Source organism: Lutra lutra, chromosome 2 (assembly GCF_902655055.1).
Source record: "Lutra lutra chromosome 2, mLutLut1.2, whole genome shotgun sequence".
Taxonomy (NCBI): domain Eukaryota; kingdom Metazoa; phylum Chordata; class Mammalia; order Carnivora; family Mustelidae; genus Lutra; species Lutra lutra.
In genome coordinates, this window is record NC_062279.1 from 40,359,806 (window position 1) to 40,384,046 (window position 24,241).

General features: G+C 42.2%; 2 protein-coding genes and 1 pseudogene across 10 annotated transcripts in view; 1 reads left to right on the top strand and 2 right to left on the bottom strand.

Annotated features, from left to right (window-relative positions):
- Positions 1–2,507, bottom strand: part of INTS10 (integrator complex subunit 10) — a 39,641-nt gene extending 37,134 nt beyond the window's left edge. For 2 of the 5 annotated variants that reach the window (XM_047717252.1, XM_047717256.1), the window contains exons 1-3: positions 2,254–2,507; positions 1,607–1,674; positions 26–129 (exon numbers count right to left, since the gene is read on the bottom strand). In XM_047717252.1, the coding sequence (XP_047573208.1) occupies positions 26–129; positions 1,607–1,674; positions 2,254–2,382 (301 nt within the window). In that variant the 5' untranslated portion in view covers positions 2,383–2,507. The remainder of the gene's footprint in view (positions 1–25; positions 130–1,606; positions 1,675–2,253) is intronic. The other 3 variants (XM_047717253.1, XM_047717254.1, XM_047717255.1) reach the window with 3 other exon arrangements.
- A 195-nt stretch (positions 2,508–2,702) lies between these two features.
- Positions 2,703–24,241, top strand: part of LOC125092819 (basic proline-rich protein-like) — a 299,445-nt gene continuing 277,906 nt past the window's right edge. For 4 of the 5 annotated variants that reach the window (XR_007125075.1, XM_047717258.1, XM_047717262.1 and 1 more), the window contains exons 1-3: positions 3,339–3,481; positions 4,878–5,082; positions 13,121–13,209. The gene's annotated coding sequence lies outside the window, so the exon portion shown is untranslated. Of the gene's footprint in view, positions 3,013–3,338; positions 3,482–4,877; positions 5,083–13,120; positions 13,210–24,241 lie in introns of those variants that run through there. The other variant, XM_047717259.1, reaches the window with a different exon arrangement.
- Positions 12,307–13,169, bottom strand: LOC125094031 (40S ribosomal protein S2-like; annotated as a pseudogene).

Here is a 24,241-nt window from a genome sequence, read left to right on the forward strand (position 1 = left end):
TACACCATTATCATTCTATTCTTACTTCTTAAAAATTGGGTTTGTTTATCCTGTGAGTCGTTCCTTAATGCTGAAGTAATAATGCTGATTTCTCTCCACACCACCGGCTGATCTGGGAAATTCACAAACCTATTTTAAAATGAATGCATTAAATTAAAATGTCAGATTCTATATAGTATTACAAAAAGAAAAGAGCATTAGCATATGGAGAAATACACACTTTTCTTTACTACAAGTGAACATGTTGATGTACTAAAACGAGCCAAAATAAAGATATAAAAATAAAAACTAAGGAAAATGAGGTTAATCACAAAAGTTTTTAGAGTTTTTTATAAGTGAAAAGACAAATGAGCATTAATATATAAAGCACTCCTAAATATGAACAAGAAAACAAATCCTACCCAAAGAAAAGAATACAAACAGCCAAAGAGAACACTTGAAAAGATAGTCTTACCAGTAATACAATGAACACAAATTTTTAAAAAATAGTAAGATACCACTTTCTATCACATTGGCAAAAATTAAAATCTGATAGACTGATAATATGAATGCTAGCACATATGTGGGAAAATGGGCACTCTTATACACGGCTAGCAGAAATGTAAATCGGATCATGCTTAGCGAAATAAGTCAATCGGAGAAAGACAACTATCATATGATCTCCCTGATATGAGGGAGAGGAGATGCAACATGGGGGGTTGAGAGGGTAGGAGAAGAATAAATGAAACAAGATGGGATTGGGAGGGAGAGAAACCATAAGTGACTCTTAATCTCACAAAACAAACTGAGGGTTGATGGGGGGAGGGGGGTTGGGAGAGGGGGGGTGGGGTTATGGATATTGGGGAGGGTATGTGCTATGGTGAGTGCTCTGAAGTGTGTAAACCTGGCGATTCGCAGACCTGTACCCCTGGGGATAAAAATATATGTTTATAAAAAAAAAATGTAAATGGGAATAGTATTTTTTAGAGTAATTTGATAGTATATTGTATAATATCCTTGACTGTCAAAATCAATGTTTAAGAATCTACTCTATAGAAAAATACTAAAATACGGGTACATATTTGCTTACTGATACTCTGAATATAATCTCAAATAATTGGAAATACCTCAATGTCCGCCAGTATTACGAAATGCTATGCAAATATGAAAAAGAAGAGTTCCACATACTGAAAAAAAAAGGCATCCCTCCATGACAGAGGGTGAAGAAAGCAAGCTGCAGCGTGACGTATGTACACGTCCCCACAAAACCAACCTATACGTATTGTACTGTGCATACATGTACACACAGACACATGAAACTCAACTCCGGTCGAGTCGGAGGGACTCGGACTTGTTATTCTCTATGCATCAGTACTGTCTGAACTGCAAGGGTACCGACTATTTCTAAAGTAAAATAAATTACTGGAAAGAAAAGTTTCAGCAGGCATCAAACACCGGGAGCCTTCTCTGCAGGAGGCCTGCCAGCCGTTAACGGAGGGCCCGGACGCAACAAAGTGAGCCGCAGATACCCGAGCTACAGATGCACTGGGAGGTCCTCCCGGCTCCGCTTGCACACAGACACACACAGAGCCTCGCGCGAGACCCAGGGCCCGCGGGCCGCACTCACATGTCGTACAGCAGTCTCCCCGCGGTGGCGGTCCTCTCAGCGTTCCGCTCGATGGTGTACATCTCGTACTGCAACACAGATGGCCGCGAGGGTCACGACCTCCGCCCGGGGCGCAGCCTAGCTCACCGCCCACCGCGCCAGCCGGCCTCTGTCGAGCTCCCCTAACCCGGGAGGGCCGGAGAGCCCAGCATCACCCGGGGGCCCGGGGCCGCGGGACTCAGGAGTGCGACCCTCGGGCTCACTGACGATCCTTCGGTCCCCAAGACAGGGAGAATAACGTCTCCGCAGCAGCAGGCACTAAACGAATGGCTGCCACGCTCATGAACGAGAGGAGAACGGCTTTTCCGCGGGGGCGATGCAGCGCCGCCCGGCCACCGAACAGCAGACACCCCCAGTCTCCAGCCGCCCGGACCTCAGGCGGGGTCCGCTGGGTCTCAGGGTGCGGGCCTCGCGGGGGAGAAGGCGTGCGAGGGGTGGCGGAGAGCGGGGCGCGGGAGGTGGGGAGACGTGGGAAGGCAGGGGTCGGGGTGCGCCGGACTGGAGGCGGCCGCCCCCAAGGCGGGAAGGGCTGGTGACCAGGGCGGCCCCAGAGCGGCGACGCGCTCACACCTCCACAGATGCAGCCGCGCGCGCGGGCCGGACCTCACCTGGATGTTAAAGTCGGTGGGGTAGAGGCTGCGGGCTGTAATCAGCCAAGCCTTGGCTGCCCACAGGTCCTGCTGCACCAGCTCCCGGGCTCGCTGCACCAGGAACTCACAGTCACCCTGGGCCGACATGACCCGGGAGGCGTCCGGCCTCCGGCAGCGGAGGTCGTTTACCTTCCGGCTCTGGAGACGCCGCTGCCGCCGCTGCCGCGGGAGAGGCTTCTGCGCATGTCGGGGTTGGCCGATCCGTATAAGTGTTCCGTGTTTTGCGAGCTGCCTCCTCCGGTCCGCCCCCTGTAACCGTCAGGCCCCTTCCTCTTTGGAGGACCTAGTGTTTTGGTACGGACTTTTCCAGGTCACCTCCAAAATGTGGAGAAGTGGATTCCCACTCTTGCGGGCTCCAGCGTGAGCGTCGTCCAGTCAGGGAGCATGCGCGGGAGCCGGTACTCTCCGCGCTACCTCTGCCGGTGCTTCCATCCTATTGGAGACCTGCGGGTGGACGGTCTGTGGGTGACCTCGAGGTCTGGTACCCCGGACCAGGCTGGGAAGAAGTTTGAGAGGAAAAAGCAGAGGGCGGCCTCGGAGGCAGTGGGAAGGAGCGCGCAGACCTCCCTCGGCCTGGCCGCAGTTGAGGAACCTGTCCCTGGGTTGTTGCCCAGAATTGGGTTTATGGGAAAAAGTCTGAGTCCAGATTAGGGGCCAAGGCTCAGAGGGCCATGGTATATGCTTAGCGTTCGTTCTGGTGCATTTCATCTTTTCTAAGTATGTCCGTATTATATTGTTGCTTCTTTATTTGCTGATTTCTGCAACAAACATTGAGCTCTTGCAGTAATTAGCACGTGGAAAGTGCTTTGCTGCATGCAGTGGGAGCGACAAAGGTTGTTCTGTCCCAGCAGGGGTTTTACAATGATATGGACATGTGGCCTGCAGGAAAATAGGCCATTTTAATGATCTCTTCCCATCATTCAGTGTCATTTTCACCGACACTCCAGATTTGTTTTCCATTTGAGAGAAGGAGAACAAAAGAGTCCCACTGCTTTGGTGAAGGGGAGGCTGCATTTGAGAGCCGGAGTAGCAATACTTACCTGCCTACTAAAAAGAATGTACCAAAATGTGGATTCATTAGTTTTCAAGCCAAGTTCTATATACAGAAAGTTTTAGCAAGTTCTGTTTACCACGGGTATCTTCGATTTATTTGATTTAAAGCCAAGAGATTAAGGACTCAAAGCTGGTATGTTTTAAAAATAGAAATTACTAGGTACTTATATACATGAAAAACTATATTTTAAATAAGTATGAATATATACATTACGATTCATGGGCATATGTAAGGTCTAATATATTCTTACTAATTGTGATAATTTATAAATACATGATCTTCAAGTTAATGGGGAATTAGTATGCTAACTTTAGACATTAAGTGCCAAGAAGGGCAGGCACAAAGAAGCAGTATAAAGCACCACTGCTATCAAATCCAAGCTCTTTTATTTTGCTATTTAGTTTATTCTAAAAATAGCACTTTTAATTATCTTCCCCTTTACTCAAAATTTTTAAGGGTTTTATTTATTTGTTTGGGAGAAAGTGAGAGAGAGAGCATGATATGGGGGAGGATCAGAGGGAGAAGCAGACCCCCAGCTAAGCAAGGAGCCCGATGTGAGGCTCTGTCCTGGGACTCTGGGATCATGACCTGGGCCAAAGGCAGATGCTTAACTGTCTGAGTCACCCAGGCACCCCTTTTACTCAAAATTTTTAAAAAATTTGATTTTGTTTCATTAGTCACCCAGAAGATATCTTACAATGATATTTTACATTATTGTATCAGTCATTCTGTGATCTATTTGTTGTGTACTTGAAGCATTCTCAAGTCATTTAATATCAGTCATTCTGTGATCTATTTGTTTTGTACTTGAGAAAGCATTCTTGTTTCAAAGAGGCTGTTTAATGTCTCCTGATTGATTATGCACAGCAATAGCCTAATCGTGCCATCGCTTTGTAGGCCAGGATTGCCCAGTGACAGAATTCTTTTGGCTTTGTAGAAGGTAGAAAATTGAATTTTAACAACTCAGGGTAATTTTTATTTTATACAGGTCATAAAAACAGCTGGCTTAAATTTTTTTCATTATTTAATTTTAATAAAGTGTTATGTAAGGATTTTTGGGTGGCAAAAACGACTGATTTGGTTTTTAAACTTTATGTTTTGGGTCTGGAGTTACCAAAACAAAATCCAAAGCGAAATTGTACACTTGTCCCTAAGTATTTAGTTCTCTAGTGTTCTTTTAGGTAACAGTTGTAAATTAATATTTTCAATCTAGGGGCTAAATAAAGGAACTTTGGTTAGGTGCCAACCAGTTGAAATTGCCTCTTGCTTTTTGCTAGAATACCATGTAAGATTTGTAGCTATTTTCTTGCCAGCTTCTTAATTTTGAAAGGTGTCCAGCTAAACATTTCTCCTAGGATGTCACGCTGGCTGTCACACTTCCTTTCTGGAAGTACAGAAAGGAGGTGGTACCACACAAAGGGAATTACCATCTTCTGGCCTCTTTACTGTGATCCTAAAGCCTAAGAATCTGAGCTCCTGACCCATGTTCTCCGCCACAACTTCTTCTTCTTTTTCTTTTTTTTTTTAGAGAGCGAGCACAGGAGAATGAGAGGGAGAAGCAGACACCCGCCAAACAGAGAGCCTGACATGGGACTCGATCCCAGGATCCTGGGATCATGACCTCAGCCGAAGGCAGACGCTTAACCCACTGAGCCACCCAGGCTCCCCTCTCTGCCACAACTACTAAACCATGCAAAATGCCCAGCAGCCAGCCTGAAGCTCCCTAAACTCAGGTCAGTGACTTGTATTAAACTCTATGTTGCTCTTTAAATTTCCATCTCGAAAACTTCAGATTCACAAATGCAACCTGGTAATTTGCCTGCACTTGGTTCTTTTCAGCAATTTCCTCATTTCTCTTCTGGACTTTAGCTCCACAAATTTCTATTTCCTTGACACCTACATTCTTCTAGTATATTTGACTCCTCCTGGACCTCCTCCTTTCCTGCTGTTAGAGCCTGTGCTCTGATACGCAGCACGTTCAAGGTCTGTGCATCCTTATCCCACCGCTGTAACCACTCTTCAAGTTACCAACCCTGGATCCAGCCCACGTGCATCTTCCTAGATGGTACAGCTTGAAATAGGTGCAATTAATGTATGTTTGGCGAATGCAGAGGATGCCGAGTTCTGCTGGTCACTAGCACACACAGGCACAGATTGATGCTGCACCAAATTCCAGGGCTGAGTATCAGTTTGGGCCCTCAACTACTCCCACTTCCCATTCTTTCACCAGCTGTTTGAGGGCTTTGTCATTTTTCTCAAGCACTCATACTCTTTACCTTGAGCAGATGATTTTGCCTTTAACGGAGAAGATTGAGGCCACCAGGCCTTACTCAGCCTCCTTCAGTTTTGGAACCATGGCCCTATTTATGGTTCAAGACCAAACAGGTCACAAGGTACATATTTTTAAAACCCTCTGATGGTTTCCAACTGTGCGATACCTGACTTGTAGGCATGGCTCTGCCTTATCTTTTGCTGCCATCAAAACTTCTTTCAAATCTTCCCTGTGTTGTGTTCTCCCTCATCTCCAGGCATTCACGTAGGCTGTCATTTTTGCCCTGCTCAGAACACTCCCTACTGCTATCATGGTGGGAATTAATTCTTTGTGTCTCAGATAACACTTCCCTGACCCACCCCTCCTTGGTCATTGCCCTTACACTGTTTTATAACTGATGGTTTATCACACATTATGCTCCATTAGATCAGAGGCCAGTCTCATGCTATCACTGTCTCGGCCCCTAAGATATGCCAGACATGTATTAATAGTAGACTTTTAATAAAATTTAGGTGAGTTTTGAATTTTTTTCACCCTTTGCTTTTGAATTTTTTTCACCCTTTGCCTAAACCTGAGATTTCATTCCCTCTGGTTTCAGAAGATAGAGGGTCCCCTTTGTTCAAGGCCAAAATCTTCACCTGTGCTCCAAATCCTGTAGGCTTGGCTTCCTCAGAAAAATCTGCCTAATCAGTTATCCTCACATCTACAGTGTACGTCTGTTTCTACGGATTCCTGCCAGCAGAGGACGTGTTTTGGGGGGCTGCTGCTGCAGCTTCCCCTTGTTCCTAGTAGATGTTTTACGCCCTGCACTGTTCCCCTCTCCCACTCCGCACACCTGTCCCCTACTGCTGTAAGGGTTGCTAACTGCCCATAGCTCTGCCCTTCTGTAGAGGATGCCTTCAGCTTCCTTCAAAAGTTGGCCATTCCCAAGGAGTGATACAGGGTATGCAAGGTAGTGCCCTTGCCTCAAAGGGAGGAAATCTATGGCATAGTTTATGTTCAGGGCAAGTTTGTCTGAGACCACATCTATGTTCAGCTCTTTCCCCTTCCCTATCCTGCTTCCTTCCCTTAGGGGCTTTTCTTGAAGGACACTCCCTAAATAAATCGAGCCTTCCCAAATCCCTGTCTCAGGCATTTCTAGGTAACCCAGGTCAGGCAATAATTACTACTGGACATGGGAGCACTATGAGGTACCCGATAAATCCTCTGCGTTCTAGATGTAGCCCCTTTGCATCATTTGTGTAGCAGCAACCATTTTCCCTTGGGAATTAGGATCAATGATCTAATACAGTAGCCCCTTTCTTTTGTGCCTGTTGGTTCAGTGGGGCAAGGAGCACCAAATGGTCTTATTTCTGATTCAGTGGAACCCTGTGTTCCCTGGTGGTTACCCTCCTCTCTTTGGAATAGGACTTCCAAATTCTCAGGGCACAAGATTTAAGGGGAACTGTTCAAAAAAATTCCACCAGTGGATTATTGGGTATATTTTGAGGGGCCACTCTCTTGTCCCACCCTCTCTTGGTTTAGAGCATATCCTGTGTCAATAGCACACTTCCCCAACCTCATAGGATGTGGTTTAGTTGACACCCTCATTAAGCCTCCAGGAGACCATATTCCACCATTCTGTCAGGCCACTTACTTCTGGGTGATGGGAAGAGAGTAAGACCAGTGAGTGCACTGGGTCTGTTCCCTCTGCCACATTTCTTTTGCCATCGAATGAGTTACTGGGCCTGAAGTGGTATTGTATGGCATATAGTGGTGATGAATAAGGTGTTCTGTAAGTGTGTGAATGGTGGAACGGGCAGAATGTTATGGGGGCAAATCCGAATAGTATGAATTCCCATGAGGACAAATCACTCCCTTCTCCATGAAGAATGGGTTCAGTGTTAAGTAATCAGCTTAGGTAGCTGGCTGCTCCCCTCAGCCTCCACCCCCAGGGAAATGGCGCCATATTGGGGGTCTTATTTTGGCTTCTGCCATTGGCCATTTGGGCACTCAGTGGTACCTCCAGTCATATCATCCTTGGTGAGGGGAAGTTCCTGTTGAGCTCACACATCACATCCCTGCTGCCATGGCCACTTTTTCCATGGATCCACTGAGCAAACACTGAGTGGCTGGGGAAAGACATCCATAGGCTGAGTCTTCTTGTTTCCACTGATTTAGTGAGATTCCTCTTTGCCGTGGATTCCTCTGGGAAGCACTTATGCAAAATACAACTGCCTTTACATTTTGTACCCATTCTGAGAGTCCACATTCCTACTTTCCCTGATCTGTTTGTCACTAATCTTCCAATTTTGCTCTTTTTTTTTTAAAGATTTTTTAAATTTATTTATTTGATAGAGAGAAATCATAAGTAAGCAGAGAGGCAGGCAGAGAGAGAGGAGGAAGCAGGCTCCCTGCTGAGCAGAAAGCCCGACGTGGGGCTCGAACCCAGGACCTGGGATCATGACCCGAGCTGAAGGCAGCGGCCCAACCCACTGAGCCACCCAGGCGCCCCCAATTTTGCTCTTTCCAAGCCCCTGATCTGTCAGATAATCTGTCATTGACTTCCCATGTCAGCAGAGATTCCTACCTCAGGTCCAGAGTGGACCACTGGATGAACTGCCCAAAGTTCTACCTGCTGGAGATATTTCCTTTTATTATGTTTTAGGGCTAACCCTGAGTGTGGCTGTCTTTCGGTGGTCATCCACTGTCAGATGCCAGCATACTATACACACCTTTGTGTCACCAGGTACTCTCATGAGGCCACAGATGTGAGCTCAGAGAGAGGTGGTAGGGCAGTAGACATATCTACATGGGACTCTGAACCATGCTCATGAAAATTTCCTGTGCTTTTCAGACCTGCTCAGGCTCTCTCTTATCTATTGCATTTCCACTAAATAGAAGAATGATTCTATACACTTCTAATTTTATGATGGGATCATGAATGATGTTCTAAATAATAGAAAGTTCACGATGGGCACCTCAGATCACAGGTCAGTGGCTATCCTACAGGTCAGGGGTCAATGTCCACTAGGCTCCAGTAGCAATCTAGACACTGCTTTTTTTTTTTTTTCCTTAAGATTTTATTTTACTTATTTGAGAGAGAGGGAGAGAGAGAGCGATAGAACAAGCAGGGGGAGTGGCAGGGAGAAGGAGAGGGAGAAGCAGGATCCCTGCTGAGCAGGGAGCCCAATGTGGGGCTCAATCCCAGGACCCTGGGATCATAACTTGAGCTGAAGGAGCCACTCAAGTGCCCCTAGGAACTGCTTTCAAATGAAATTGCTTTGAGCTCAGACTGTGATTCTACCGTTAGCTCTTGTCAGAGGCTCCACACAATATCTCTATGTCACAAGCATAGAATTCTATTGGAATCTCTGCTCCTTTGGGCCCCACTTGACTTGGTATTTGTTTACCAAGTATCAGAAGCTGTGCTAATTTGTTTTACTACAAAGTAAAGATATATCTGGAACAGCAGCTGAAGTTAACACTAATACCTGATTAAGTTCATGACAACTCATAGTCATTCTTCAAGATCCGTCTTGCTTTTTCAAGGATGAACCATCAGTTGAGTTAAATGGGACGTAATGGGAATCACCTACCATGCATCTTTCAGTAATAGAGACTTTTACTCTGCCTTTCCTACACAATGGCTCTTACTCCATGAGGAAACCAATTAGAAGTTTCTTTCTGTTAGTTTCTAAGCACGTCTGTGGGGAAATAATTACAGGATCATTTCCTGTGATTTTGTTGGACTTGCTTTGAGATAGCCTTGGACCAAGACACCATTTATGACCTGACTGGTAGGCCGCTGTGGTGCTGTGGGCCTTCAGCAGTTAATGTTATTCAGGGGTCATGAACTAACTCAGAGTTAGTTAATTCAACCTTAATTCATTATCTAATAACCCCGAGGAACCCAGGTTTTCTCTTCCCCAGTATCTATCATCCTGATAAATGGCTGCATGTCCTCTGTGGAAGCCTTTTAAGGAAGATATGAAATTGTGGCTAAGTGGCAAAGTCTTTTTTCTGCATGTGTGTGTGTGTGTGTGTGTTTAAAGATTTATTTATTTGAGAGAGAGAGAGAGTGCGTGCATGCACACACATGTGGTGAGGGAGGGGGCAGAGGGAGAGAGAGTCCTAAGCAGACTCCATGCTGAGCTTGGAGCCTGACATTGGGCTCAATTCCCTGACCCTGAGACCAAGACCCGGAGATCACCATCTGAGCCAAAATCAAGAGTTGGATGCTTAATTGACTGTACCACCCAGGCGCCCCTTGCAAAGTCCTTTTTCAAAGGGATGGAGCCTCTACCTCAGTTATGGAACCCTGGATCTGTGAACTGACTAGAGTCTGGGAATTGGGTACTTTCCACTTAGAGTCACTAAAATCAGAATTCTGCTCACTTGGCTTAGACTTTCTGTGATTTTATAAATGAGTAGGCTCTCCATCTACCTTATTCCTGGGAAGTACGTGATGGATTTAGCACTGCCACAGATCCCTGGGGGCCAAAATGCTCTGATTGCCACTCTGTCCCCGAGGCTTTTTATGGACATTGTCACCACTTTGTCTCTAATGGTCAAGTGTTACCGCCTGACCTCTAGGACACAGGGATCCCGTTATCTCTTGAAATCAGGAAGCCTGATTCTTTTATTTATTTATTTTTGAGGTATAACTGACATATAACCTTATGTTAGTCTTAGGTATACAACGTAGTGTTTCAACATTTATATGTATTGTAAAATGATCACCACAATAAGTCTAGTTAACATCCATCCACTCATATATATAGTTACCATTCACTGTTATAAAAAAACTTTTTTTCTTGTGGGGAAGCCTTTTAAAATTACTGTTTAGGCAACTTTCAAATATGCAAAACAGTTTTCTTAACTATAGTCACCATTCTATGCATTACATCCCTATGACTTATTCATTTTATAACTGAAATTTTGAAACTTTTCACCCCCTTTCCCATTTGGCAAGCCCCTCAGTGTCCTCCCGTCCAGCAACCACTAGTCTGTTCTCTGTATCTATGAGCTTGGTTTTTGTGATTTTAGTTAGTTAGTTTGTTTGTTTTGGTTTTTAGATTCTGTATATAAGTGAGATCGTGTGTTATTTCTCTTTGACTTACTTCACTTAGCATAATTCTCTCAAGGTCCATCTATGTTGTCATGAATGGCAAAATTTTTTTTTTTTTAAAGATTTTATTTATTTATTTGAGAGAGAGACAGTGAGAGAGAGCATGAGCGAGGAGAAGGTAAGAGAGAGAAGCAGACTCCCCATGGAGCTGGGAGCCTGATGCGGGACTTGATCCCGGGACTCCCAGGATCATGACCTGAGCCGAAGGCAGTCGTCCAACCAACTGAGCCACCCAGGCGTCCCGGCAAAATTTTTTTTATGGCTGAATAGTATCCCATTGTGTATGTGTGTGATGTGTGTGTGTATAAGCACACCACATCTTTATCCATTCATCTATCAATGATTAGGTTGTTTCCGTATCTTGGCTATTATAAATAATGCTGCAATGAACATGGGGGTACAATTATAATTTTAGAATTAGTGTTTTCATTTTCTTCAGATAAAAACCCAGAAGTGGAATTGCTGGAGCATATGGTAGTTCTACATATGATTTTTTGAGGAACCTCCATACCGTTTCTTATAGTTGCTGCACCAATATACATTCCCATCAACAGTGCCCTTTTTCCCATATACTCACCAACACTTGTTATTTCTTAACTTTTTGATGTTAGCCATTTTAACAGGGATAAGGTGATATCTCATTGTGGTTTTGATTTGCATTTCTCTGATGATTAGTGATGTTAAGTATCTTTCCCATGTGCCTGTTGGTCATCCGTATGTCTTCTTTGGAAAAGTGTCTATTCAGATACTCTGCTCCTTTTTAAGTCAGATTGTTTGTTTGTTTGCTGTTAAGATATAAGTGTTCTTTGTATATTTTGGATATTAACCCTTTGTCAGACATGTCTCCCATTCAGTAGGTTGCCCTTTCATTTTGCTGATAATTTCCTTTGCTGTTCAGGGAACCCAATGCTATGGTTGCACCTCCCATCAGCATCTCTGCCTACAGAGAACAGTTAATCTAGAGATTTTTCTGGCTGCTGGTACTCCCTTCACTAATGCATTTCTGAGCCATCCTGGGTTGTAGGGTGGGGGTTGGTTAAGCAGGCTGCACATAATAAATTAACTCTAACATTCCCATCTCATTAAGATATCATACCCATTCTCCGAAGTATGCTAGGAAAATTTAGCATCTCAGTCTAGGTCATCTCTGAATCAGGCTGTGCAAACAAACTCTTAGAGCCATTTGGTACTCTCACAGCCACTTTAGGACCAAAGTGGAAGGAAGATATATCTGAAACTATTGCAACAGATCCAGTAGAATTCAAATATGATAGATAGTAATGATGTATGGAACCTCTAGCAAGGCCTGTTGGAACAAAAACATGCACATTTGAATAGTTCCTAGATTTTTGCTGCTGGACATATTGAATCTAGAATAATTCTTCTTCCTCTCCTCCTCCTCCTCCTCCTTCTTCTTCTTCTTCTTATTTCCTTCTTTTCTTCTTCTTCTTCTCCTTCTCTTCTCCATCCTCTTCCCCTCCTCCTCCTCATCTAGAATAATTCTCCTCCTCCTCCTCCCTCTTCTTTTTCTCCATCTCCTCCACCTCCTTTCTTTTTAACAAGCTTTAGTTCACTTTATTTTTCCTGTATAAAACTATGTATAAAACTCACAGCTGGGGCCTGAGTTCTCTGCACAGGGACTCTGGTGTGGATCTTTACAAGATGGTCAGTGAATTCCTGATAGGGAGATTTGGTGAACACTGTCTCTTTCCAGAGGTCAAGGGTGAGATAGCTGTGGGTCTTGAAGATGTCATCCAAAGTAGCCTTAGCAAAGTTGCCCAGGGTGGCAGTGTCCCTGGCTGAGGTGTAGTGGTCATCAATACTGGCCGTCATCAGGAGTTTCTTGGGCACAGGGCTGAGACAACGCCAATGCCTCTGGGGGCAGCACAGAGCCACAGCGGCCAGTTACCTTGCATGGGACAGTGTGGGACTTGCCGATCTTGTTCCCCCCAGTAGCTTCACTGCATAGAGAGGATGGAAGGCTTGGCCAGGATGATGGCTCCACAGATAGCAGTGGCTACCTCCTTGGAGCACTTGACACCCAGACCCACGTGTCCATTGTCATCTCCGATGGCAACAAATGCCTTGAACCTTGGTCCACTGGCCAGCATGGGTCTGCCTTTGCACAGGCATAATCTTCAAATCCTCATCCTTAAGGGATACACCCAGGAAGAAGTCAGTGATCTCAGATTCCTTGATGGGCAGGGAGAAGAGATAGATCTCCTCTAGGGACTTCGTGTCTGTGACCAGTCAGCCCAGCTTGGTGATGGGGTTCCACTCCTCGTTGTCGGCCTTCACTCTCTGAGCTCTGTGGCCTCCCTCCAGTGGGGCCCTGATGCTGCTGTCACTGCCTGAACCTCCATGGTAACCACCCTGCCTCCCTTTCCAGGGCTCCCAGGCCCTCATGGCCCTCCTGTAGCACCCGCGTCATCTGCCATTTGGTATCTCTTGGAGAAGAAGCTGAATCTAGAATTCTTGGTAAGTGCACTCATGTTGATAAATTTGGTCCTACCTAATTTTACAGTTTGTCCTTTCTGATCAATGCCTTTATTTTCCATTCCAAGGTTCTTGAGGATGTGAATTGGTAGAATTTTATGATTCCTTTGAGATATATTCCTTTGTCTACTCCTGGAATAGGTTTTGTAATTCACTCTTTAGGTTGTACAGGAATTTTTCTTTTTTTTTTTATTTTACTTATTTAGAGCACGAGTGGGGGAGAGACAGAGGGAGAAGGAAAAACAAACTCCCCATTGAGTAGGGAGCCTGACATGAGGCTCGAACCCTGAACTCCAAGATCGTGACCTGAGCTGAAGGCAGCTTCTTAACTGACTGAGCCACCCACGCGCCTCAGGAATTTCTTTTCCTTTTAGAAAAATGTTTTACTTGGAAAGAATTTCAAACTAAAGAGAAAAGTTACAAAAATAAAAATACTATAGAAAGGGCACCTGGGTGGCTCAGTTGGTTGAGCAACTGCCTTTGGCTCAGGTCATGATCCCGGAGTCCTAGGATCAAGTCCTGCATTGGGATCCCAGCTCCTCGGGAGTCTGCTTCTCCCTCTGACTTTCTCCCCTCTCATGCTCTCTCTCACTGTCTCTCTCCCAGATAAATAAATAAAATCTTAAAAAAAATACTATAGAAATTATTTGTATATCTGGTATTGGTTGAATTGTGTCGACCAAAAATGGATCTGTGGAAGTTCTAACCCCTAGTACTGTAGAAGGTAACCTTACTTGGAAATAAGGTCTTTACAGAGGTAATCAAGCTTTATTTATTTATTTATTTATTTTAAAGATTTTATTTATTTATTTGTCAGAGAGAGAGAGGGAGAGAGAGCGAGCACAGGCAGACAGAGTGGCAGGCAGAGGCAGAGGGAGAAGCAGGCTCCCTGCTGAGCAAGGAGCCCGATGTGGGACTCGATCCCAGGACTCTGGGATCATGACCTGAGCCGAAAGCAGCTGCTTAACCAACTGAGCCACCCAGGCGTCCCAGTAATCAAGCTTTAAACTGGAGGTTATTGCATGAGCTTAGGCCCTGATCCAAGAGGACTGGTGCCTTATACAAAAGGGGAAATAGGGACACAGAGACATATGGGTACATGGGGAGAACGCCACGTTGACCATGAAGGCAGAGATCAGGGTACTGTAACTACAAGCCAAGGAATCCCAAAGACTTTGAGCAAACTTCCAGAAGCCAGGAGACAGACCTGGACAGATTCTTTGTCACAGCGCTTAGAAGGAACCAACCCCTGCTGACACCTTGGTCTAGGACTTCTAGCCTCCAAACTGGGAGACAGTGCATTCTGTCGTTTAAGTCAGCGATAGTACTACTACCTAGTTTGTAGCACTTTGTTTACAGCAGTTCTAGCAAATTAATATGTACTCTTTACCCAGTTTCACTTACTGTTAACTTCATTTGCTATGTCATATGCATAGATTTCCTCCCCCCGCCTATACACACACACACACATACATATATGTGTATATATGACACCCCCCCACATATATATGCATATATATGTATGTATACGTAATATACGCTTCTACCAAACAATTTGAGACTACACTGCATATCATGGCCCTTTACTCCTAAATATTTCAGTATGTATTTTCTGAGACTCTGGATATTCTCTCACATTAGCCACAGTACAGTTATCAAATTCAGCAGGTTTAAGCTTAATAAAATTGTTTTATCCAAGCTACCATCTCTACGCCAATTTTTAATATTTTTTTTGTAGCATTTCCCCCCTTGAGTGAAGAATCCAGTCTTGGATCGGTATTGCATTTGCTTTTTTCACATAGTGTTCTTCAATCTAGAATATTTCCACAGTCTGTCTTTGTCTCTTATGTCATGTCTTTTATGACATTTTTGCAGAATTATAGCTACCATCCATTTTCTTTTAAATAGAAAGCTCCTCATTCTGGCCTCATCTGATCCTTCCTTGGATCCTTCCTTAGATTCCCAGGTGGAGCGAATACTACATACATGGTATATCCTTCTCAAGGATCCCATCTGGAAGCATACAATGTCCATCTGCCCCTCACTGGGGATGTTTATTGTGATCACTCATTCAAAGTGTTGTCTGACTTCTCCATTGTTGTTATTTTTCCTCCTTGCAACAATGAGCAAACTGTAGAGAGTCACTTCAAGGCCATGCAAATACTCTGCCATTTTGGAGTTTAACTCTTTCTCTGTGCCTGGAGACCATGAGGGATAATGGGATGACTCTTACAGAGTTGGTGCCCCGTCCTCCATCATTGCAGCCCTGCAGCATGGGGATAACAGACTCCTTGGAGGCCGTCTCACTTCAATCCGTGCCTTGAGTTGGGAGTTTAAGACCCTGAGCTTCTCTTTTTCAGAGCTGCCAACCCACCTATCATTGCCACAGCAATCCAGTGACTTTCCAAGTCTTTTCTCCTCACTGTACTGCATCCCATGCCCAAGACACCATAATTTGAGTAAGCCTGATGCCATGGGGTAATTTTTTTCCCAGTGTTCCATTTCTCTCTGTGTATGTGATGAAGGAGCCATTTACAGCAGTGTGCACAGAGTTAAGAGAACCAACAGGGGATATTGAGTGACCAGGAATGAGTGACAGCAGGATTAGAGCTTTTTTTATCTGAAGGTTAAATGCTGAGGTCATGGAGGAAGGGAATCTTAGCAAGAAACTGCTGTTATAGGGGGATAGAGCCACTGCCAAACCTCTTGTGCTGATATAGGAAGAGAGTGGACAAGAAATACTTTACTTCTCTTTCTTTTTGTCCTCCAAGATCCCATGGTACTTCCCATTGGATGAACCTGAGAAGAAGCTAGATGGAACTTGACACTCGGTCTCTAGGTTTCAGCCCTTTGGAGACTAGAGGGTAAAAAAAGAATATAGAATAGCAGCACTCAGCCTTTTACTACGTGGTGTGAAGAACTTACTGTTGTCCTTCGTTTTGCTCCTGCTGCCTGCAAGTCTGTTCTAATAATGCTTCCAACATTTCATTGCATTTTTTCCTGTCATACCAGTTCTTGAAGAAAAACAAAACAGCAAAATCCACTTACCCTGTCTCCTACCCTTTTACTGTTATTGTCACATATATTATCTCTGTGTATGTTATAAATGGTATAATATATTGTTAATTCTTGTTAATTAATTGTAGATATGATACTCTCTCACAGATTGTTCTGTTTAAATTATTTTTCTTTAAATATTTGACCTTTTAAAAATGTAAGAAACTAAAAGTTGCTTTTATCTTTACCAATATCTTTAGCATTTCTAGTGCTTTCTTCCCCCCTTCTTATGACACTGAATTGCCATAGGGTATCATTTTCCTGCAACCTAAAGAATTTTCTTTTGTATGTCTTGTAGCATAGATTTGTAGGCAACAAATTATTTAAATTTTCATTTATGTGACCATGTCTCTATTTTGCATTCATTTTTGAAGGATATTTTCACTCAATGTAGAATTTTAGGCTGATAGTTCATAGTTTTAAATTTTGTTTTGGCTTGAAAGATGCCCTTGCTTTTTTTTTTATTTTAATTTAATTTTATTATTATTTTTAAAAGATTTTATTTATTTATTCGACGCAGAGAGAGATCACAAGCAGGCAGAGAGGCAGGCAGAGAGAGAGGGGGAAGCAGGCTCCCCACTGAGCAGAGAGCCCGACATGGGGCTTGACCGAGCTGAAGGCAGAGGGTCAACCCACTGAGCCATCCAGGCACCCCTGTTTTTTTAAAACATATATGCACCCCTGTGTTTATTGCAGTATGATTTACAATAGCCAAGGATGGCAACAACTTTAAGTGTCCATTGATCAGTCAGTGGACAAAGAAGATGTGGCACAGAGGTACAATGGAATATCACACAGCCATAACAAAGAATGGGATCTTACTGGGGCGCCTGGGTGGCTCAGTGGGTTAAGCCTCTGCCTTCGGCTCAGGTCATGATCCCAGGGTCCTGGGATCGAGCCCCACATCGGGCTCTCTGCTCTGCGGGGAGCCTGCTTCCTCCTCTCTCTCTCTGCCTGCATCTCTGCCTACTTGTGATCTCTGTCTGTCAAATAAATAAATAAAAATCTTAAAAAAAAAAAAAAGAATGGGATCTTACCATTGGTGATAACATAGATGAACCAAAAAGGATATTATGTTGAATGGAAAAATAGCAGACAGATGAAGACAAATACCAAATGATTTCACGCATATGGGGAATCTAAAAAACAAAGTCAAACAAACAAAAAAAGCAGAAATAAACCCACAAGTACATAGGACTAGTGGTTGCCAAAGGGGAAGGAAGCAGGGGAATGTGCAAAATAGGTGAAGAGTAGTAGATGGCACAAGCTTCCATATATGGAGTGAGTAAGTAACAGGGATAAAAATCACGACATAGTGAATAAAATTGATAGTGTTGTAACAGCATTGGATGGTGACAGATGGGAGCTGTATTTGTGGTGAGCACAACATTATGTCTAGAGTTGTCAAATCACCACATTGTGTATTTGAGGCTAATATAACATTGTGTGTCAACTATACTTCAGTTAAAAAGTAAAGTAGCCCTTGCTTTGTTTTCTGCCCTCTACTTGTTCTAATAAGAAGTCAGCTGCATTTTTTAATTGATTTTGCTTTGTATTTAATCTTTTTTGTCTGCTTTTTTGAAATTTTCTAAATAATTTTTGTTGTAAAATATGCATAACACAGGATTTACCACTTTATTAACTTTTAAGGGTACAGTTCACTGGTGTTAAGTATATTCACATTGTGTGTAAATAATCTCCAAAACTTTAATCTTGCAAAATTGTGCCCATTAAACAACTCCCTGTCTCCCATCCCCCTAACCTCTGACAACCACATTCTACTTTTTGTTTTTATGAATGTGACTACTTTGGATAACTTATATAAGTGGGATCATATAGTATTTATTTATTTATTTAGTTATTTGAAGATTTTATTTATTTATTTGACAGACAGAGATCACAAGTAGGCAGAGAGGCAATCAGAGAGAGGAGGAAGCAGGCTCCCTGCCGGGCAGAGAGCCCAATGCGGGACTCGATCCCAGGACCCTGAGACCATGACCTGAGCTGAAGGCAGAGACTTTGACCCACTGAGCCACCCAGATGCCCCAGTATTTATTTTTTTATGACTGGATTATTTCACTTAGTGTGATGTCCTCAGATTCATCTGTATTGTAGCATTTGTCATACTTTTCTTCCTTTTTAAGGCTGAGTAATATTCCACCACCCACACACACACACACACACACACACACACACTTTATCCATTTGTCTGTTGATGGACACTTGTGTTGTTTCCACCTTTTGGTTATTGTGAATGATGCTGCTATGAACATGGAGAACAGATAGCTCTTTAAGACCCTGCATCTGCCTGCTTTTAAGATTTTATCTTGGGGCGCCTGGGTGGCTCAGTGGGTTAAGCCGCTGCCTTCGGCTCAGGTCATGATCTCAGGGTCCTGGGATCGAGTCCCACATCGGGCTCTCTGCTCAGCAAGAAGCCTGCTTCCCTCTCTCTCTCTCTCTGCCTGCCTCTCCGTCTACTTGTGATCTCTCTCTGTCAAATAAATAAATAAAATCTTAAAAAAAAAAAAGATTTTATCTTTATCTTTGGTTTTTAGTAATGTGACTGTGATGTGCTTAGGTGTGATTTTCTTTGTAGGTATATTTCTTTCTAGTTGTAATTTCTTTTCTGTTTGGGCTTCATTGATTTTTCCTGTTGGTGAGTTTCTTTTTTGGTCAAATTTGGAATTTTGATAACAGTTCCTTCAAATACTATTCTTGCTTTATTTCTGTCTCCTTTACACTTACGTTAGATTATATGATATTTTTCCACAGGTCACTGAGGATTTGTTCTTTGTTTCTATCCTAATATTTTACTCTTTGTTTTTCAACTTATATGATTTGAACTATCTTCCAATTCACTGATCCCTTCTTCTCTTGTGTCCAATCTTTAGTTAATCCCATCTGATAATATTTGATTCCAGATACTGGGTTTGTTTGTTTTTTTCAGTTGTGGTGTTTCCATTTGGTTCTTTTTTCATATATATGTGTATTTTTAGAATGCTCCAAAAATTCCTTATCTTTTTACCCATTATATTCAACCTTTCCCCTGGATTCTTTTACATATTATTATAGTTATTTTTTAAAAAGATTTATGTATTTATTTTGGAGACTGGAGAGGGGCAGAAGAAGAGAGAGAAAGAGAGAATCTCAAGCAGACTCCCTGCTGAGTGTGAAGCCCAATGCAGGGCTTGATCCCATGACCTGACCCTTGATCATGATCCCTTGATCATGAACTGAACTGAAATCAAGAGTCGGACACTTAACCTATAGAGCCACACAGGCACCCCTATCGTTATTTTTAAGTTCTCATTCCTTCTAATTTCAACATCTGAGGTATCTGTGTGTCTGTTTCTGATTTTTGTTTTGTTCTAGATCACATTTTTCTTTCTTTGAGTTTCTAGTAATTTTTTTCTAAAGATTATATTTATTTATTTGATAGAGAGAGAGAGGGAGAGACAGTGAGAGAGGGAACACAAGCAGGGGAGTGGGAGAGGGAGGAGCAGGCTTCCCACCAAGCAGGGAGCCCAATATGCAACTGAATCCCATGACTTGAGCCAAAGGCAGACCCTTAACAGCTGAGCCACCCTGGCTCCCCATGAATTTCTAGTAATTTTTGACTATATACTAGACAGCTGATGACTTATTTTCGAGGCTCTGGATTATCTTATTTTCTTTAAAAGGGTATTGAACTTTATTTTTATAGGTGACTAAGTTAATGTGGACCACCTTGACCTTATTAAAGCTTAGTTTTAAGTTTTTAAATGTTGGTTATTTCAATTTTGCCTTCAATTCTAGAGCATGGTCTTTTCTTCTAAGAAATAAGCATTCTGATGTCAAAACTGAATAGCAAAGATACTGACCAAGGCTTCTCTTTTCTGGCTGGGTCAGTGTCTGCCTGGCACTGTGAAGTCCCTTATTATTTCTCTTCAGCTTTCAGTCCCTTAACAGCTTTTCTCTGTTAGGCTTTTCAGAACCTCACACTTCACATACATAGCTTAGGATATGTCAAGAAACCAAAAAACCAAAAACAAAACCTCCAGCGAGAACGCCAGGGAGATTTTGGAAATTCTTTCTCTGTAGCAACTTCCTTTCTGATAATAGCAACTCTGAACTCCAACCTCTGTTTCTTTGCTCAGAGATAGTTCTCTGCTTGCCTCCATTTTCCTATACTGTTTTTGGAAAATGCCTTCGGAGGGAAAGTCCCAGTGGGTTTGGAGCTCACCTACTGTGTCTACCTTTTTACCTTTCTAGCCCTATGCTGAGTACTGCCCAGTGCTTGAACACAGTTGTTTTATATGTTTTCTGGTTTTTTAGTTGTTTATAGAAGGAATATAAGTGCAATTTGAACTAATTCTTCCAAGGCCACAACCAGAACTTACTCAAGAAAATTACTATGACTATTTTGTCATTATAACTTTTTTTTTTTTTCCAGTTTGAAATAAATCCCACCTCTTATATCAGGTCCTCTTCAGGGGTAGTTTCTGCTTATTTTTTTATTATTTCTTTTTAATGTACCACACTTTTCTGTTTCTTTTTATTCCTTGTGATTTTTAATTGAAAACTGGACATTTAAATCTTAAATATGGCAATTCTGTAAGTCAGGTTTTCCTCCTTCCCCAGGGTGTGCTGTTTTGGTTCGTTTCTTTGCAAAGTTTTTAGTAAGGTGCCTGTGTCAGGGATCAGCCTGATGTGTAACTTAAGGTCTTCTCAGGTCTTTTCTGAGCCCGCATGTTGGGCATATACAGTGACTTTCTAACTTTTCCTGTGATGTAACTAATCTTAAAATGTCTGGTTTCAAAGGGGCAAAAGGGAAAAGGGAAGAACATAAAATAACTGTTGTCTCTTTTTAAATCTCCTGGAAGCTGCTTCAGTTGGAGGAGCATGAAATGATGGTGGTGGGAGTTGCCAACAGTGGCTGCCTACCTCTGTCTGCATTTTCATCATCAGATGCAGCAGTTGGTGGTTAGAACACAGATCCCTGGTGTTCGGTGGACAAAGTCCTTTTGCTCAGTCTGGCTCCTGCAGGCTACTCCAGAAACAGTGGTATAGCTGTCTGCCATGGGGCTGGGGGTGGGAGGATGTGCAGCTACTACTGTATTGGGGTGAAATGAATCAAAACTAACTACAATTTACCCAGCACGTTGTCCCCTGGAAGCTCAAGTCTTTAAATAGACTACAGAATTCTAAAATGATTACACAAGACAGATTTTGCCAATATAATATTGTCCAGCTGGAGAGACAAATTCCTGGAACTTCCTCCATTACCATCTTCCCTGACAGCCCAGGCTTATTTAGTCTTACATTCGGGAACAGTTCATTTTAAATTCTCAGTGTCAAAATTCCACTTAAACAGTTATGAAAACTTACTGCAAATTGCTGTGTGGAATTTAGAAATATTAAGAGTGATAGCTGGAAATTAATTTTTAAAAAGATTTTATTTATTTGAGAGAGAGAGGGAGAGAAAGAACATGAGCAAGGGGGAGGAGGGAGGGAGAAGCAGGCTCCCCTCTGAGCAGGGAGCCCAACATGGGGCTTGATCCCAGGACCCCAAGATCATGACCTGAGCTGAAGGCAGATGTTAACTGACTGAGCAACCCAGGTGCCCCTGGAAATTAATTTTTAATAACATTTTAAGGGCTGCTTCAAATTATATTCCAGATTATTCAAGGACACACTTGGTACCTTGGCTAAAAGAAAGCACATTTGTTTGTATAAAGTAGATGGAGAACATAACAAAGCAACAGAGACAGGATTGGAGTCCTGGAGAGTTATAGCTTAGAGACCATCATAAAACCATGGGTTTGCCACTATGATAACAGAAAGAAGGTAGCATAAATTTAGATTAAAATTCTTATATTGCTGTGTGATAGCATCTATTGTGGGACAGAGTGCTCAGGTAGAGTCCTAATAATAAGGAAAGAATACTTACCCAAAGTTTATATTCCTCTTGTATTAGGCATTCTCTTAAGGCTTTGTCCTACCTCTAAATCTGTTTTCCTTGAGTCCCTACATCATTCATACATTATCATGTATTTTTGTTACTTTCATAAGGGGTTGATTTATTTCTCCAGTGAAATGCCAAGCCTTTTGAGGTTTTGCATCATGTTATCATGTTTTAATTCTTTATGTTACACACTATTGGGAACAGTTTTCTTTTAAAGATTTTATTTTTAAGTTATCTCTACTCTCAGTGTGGGGCTTGAACTCACAACGCCAGGATCAAGACTTGCGTGCTTCACCAACTGAGCAGCCAGGTGCCCAGAAAACAGTTTTATTTAAGCAGTATTTGATACTTAATTTTACAGAGTATGAGAAATCTAAAACCTTTTATTTTGTGATTTGCAGGATGCAAATATTTTTATTTTAAAAGCTGCTGCATTAATAAGAGTTCTAATGGGAGTGAAAGCAGAAATGCTTCTTGATAGAGAAGTATGATTGTCCTAATTATGGTTCATACTTCTCCCATAACTTTTGTCTTTGCTGAATCCTATTTGGCATATTAATAATTCATTGATGTGTGTATAGTTTGGAAACTGAATGTATTAAATTTGATTCTAAGGCATTGAACAGGATATAGGAAACCACTGAAAATTGGAAAAGGGCACTATTATTCAATTTTAGCTATAGAACAATTTGGAATCATTTGAAAATCACTACCGTAAATCATCCAAATATCTCATAAATTTACCAGTTCAGCATTCAATCTTTATTCCCTAGATGGTATCTTTTGCAAAAACCCATTGTTTCTGTTCATTAAAATGGTATAACACTTAATGTTCTGAAAATAATACATAATCAGTATAGGAAATTAGAAAAGTGCAGAAAAGCACAAGGAAGAAAATATAAATCACTGATAATTCCATCAATCAGAAATAACTATTATTACCATGATTGAATATGCAGTTTAAAAAAAAAATCTTTTCCCCCTCTTGTATTCTACACTTAAAAAAAAAAAAAAAGAGAGAACCCCACATTAAAGAAAAAAAAATAGGCAAGAGATTAGAACAGGCTTGTCTAAAAGACCAGTAAATCCATTAGAAATATGGAAGATGGAAATTAAAATCACAAGATACTGCTATATAACTATGTGACTATTAAAGTTATGAAAGACTGACAATAACCAGTGTTATGAAAAATATTGATACTTAGCTCATGAGAGTGTCAGTTGGTTACAGGCAATTTGGAAAACTGACATATATACTAAAACTGAAGATCCTTGTAATCGTTTCATCTAGTAATTCCACTCCTAAATGTTTACTGAACACAATAAGTGCTCCTGTGCAATAAACACATATAGAAGAATGTTAATAGTAGCATTATCCATAAATCTCCAAGTGTCCTTCAAAAGCACAATGAATAAATAAATTGTGGTAGTATATTCATGCAATGGTTTAGAAAGTTTTTCCCCATTTCAATATTTAGCAGGGAAGAATGACTGCTATGTGCAAAAAGAGGGAGTGGAAGAGGCCAAATATAACAAAACCAGATATATACAACAATGGAACAGAATAGAAAACCTGGAAATGTACCCACAACTGTATGGGCAAATAACCTTTGACAAAGCAGATAAGAGTATCTAATGGAGGGGCGCCTGGGTGGCTCAGTGGGTTAAGCCTCTGCTTTCGGCTCAGGTCATGATCTCAGGGTCCTGGGATCGAGCCCTGTATCAGGCTCTCTGCTCAGCGGGGAGTCTGCTTCCCCCTCTCTCTCTGCCTGCCTCTCTGCCTACTTGTGATCTCTCTCTCTGTCAAATAAATAAAGAAAATCTTAAAAAAAAAGTATCCAATGGAAAAAAGATAGTCTCTTAAACAAAAAGTGTTGGGAAAACTGGACAGCAACATCCAGAAGAATGAAACTACACCATTTTCTTATACTATACACAAAAATAAATTAAAAATGGATGAAAGACTTAAATATGAGATAGGAATCTGTCAAGATCATAGAGAAGAACACAGAT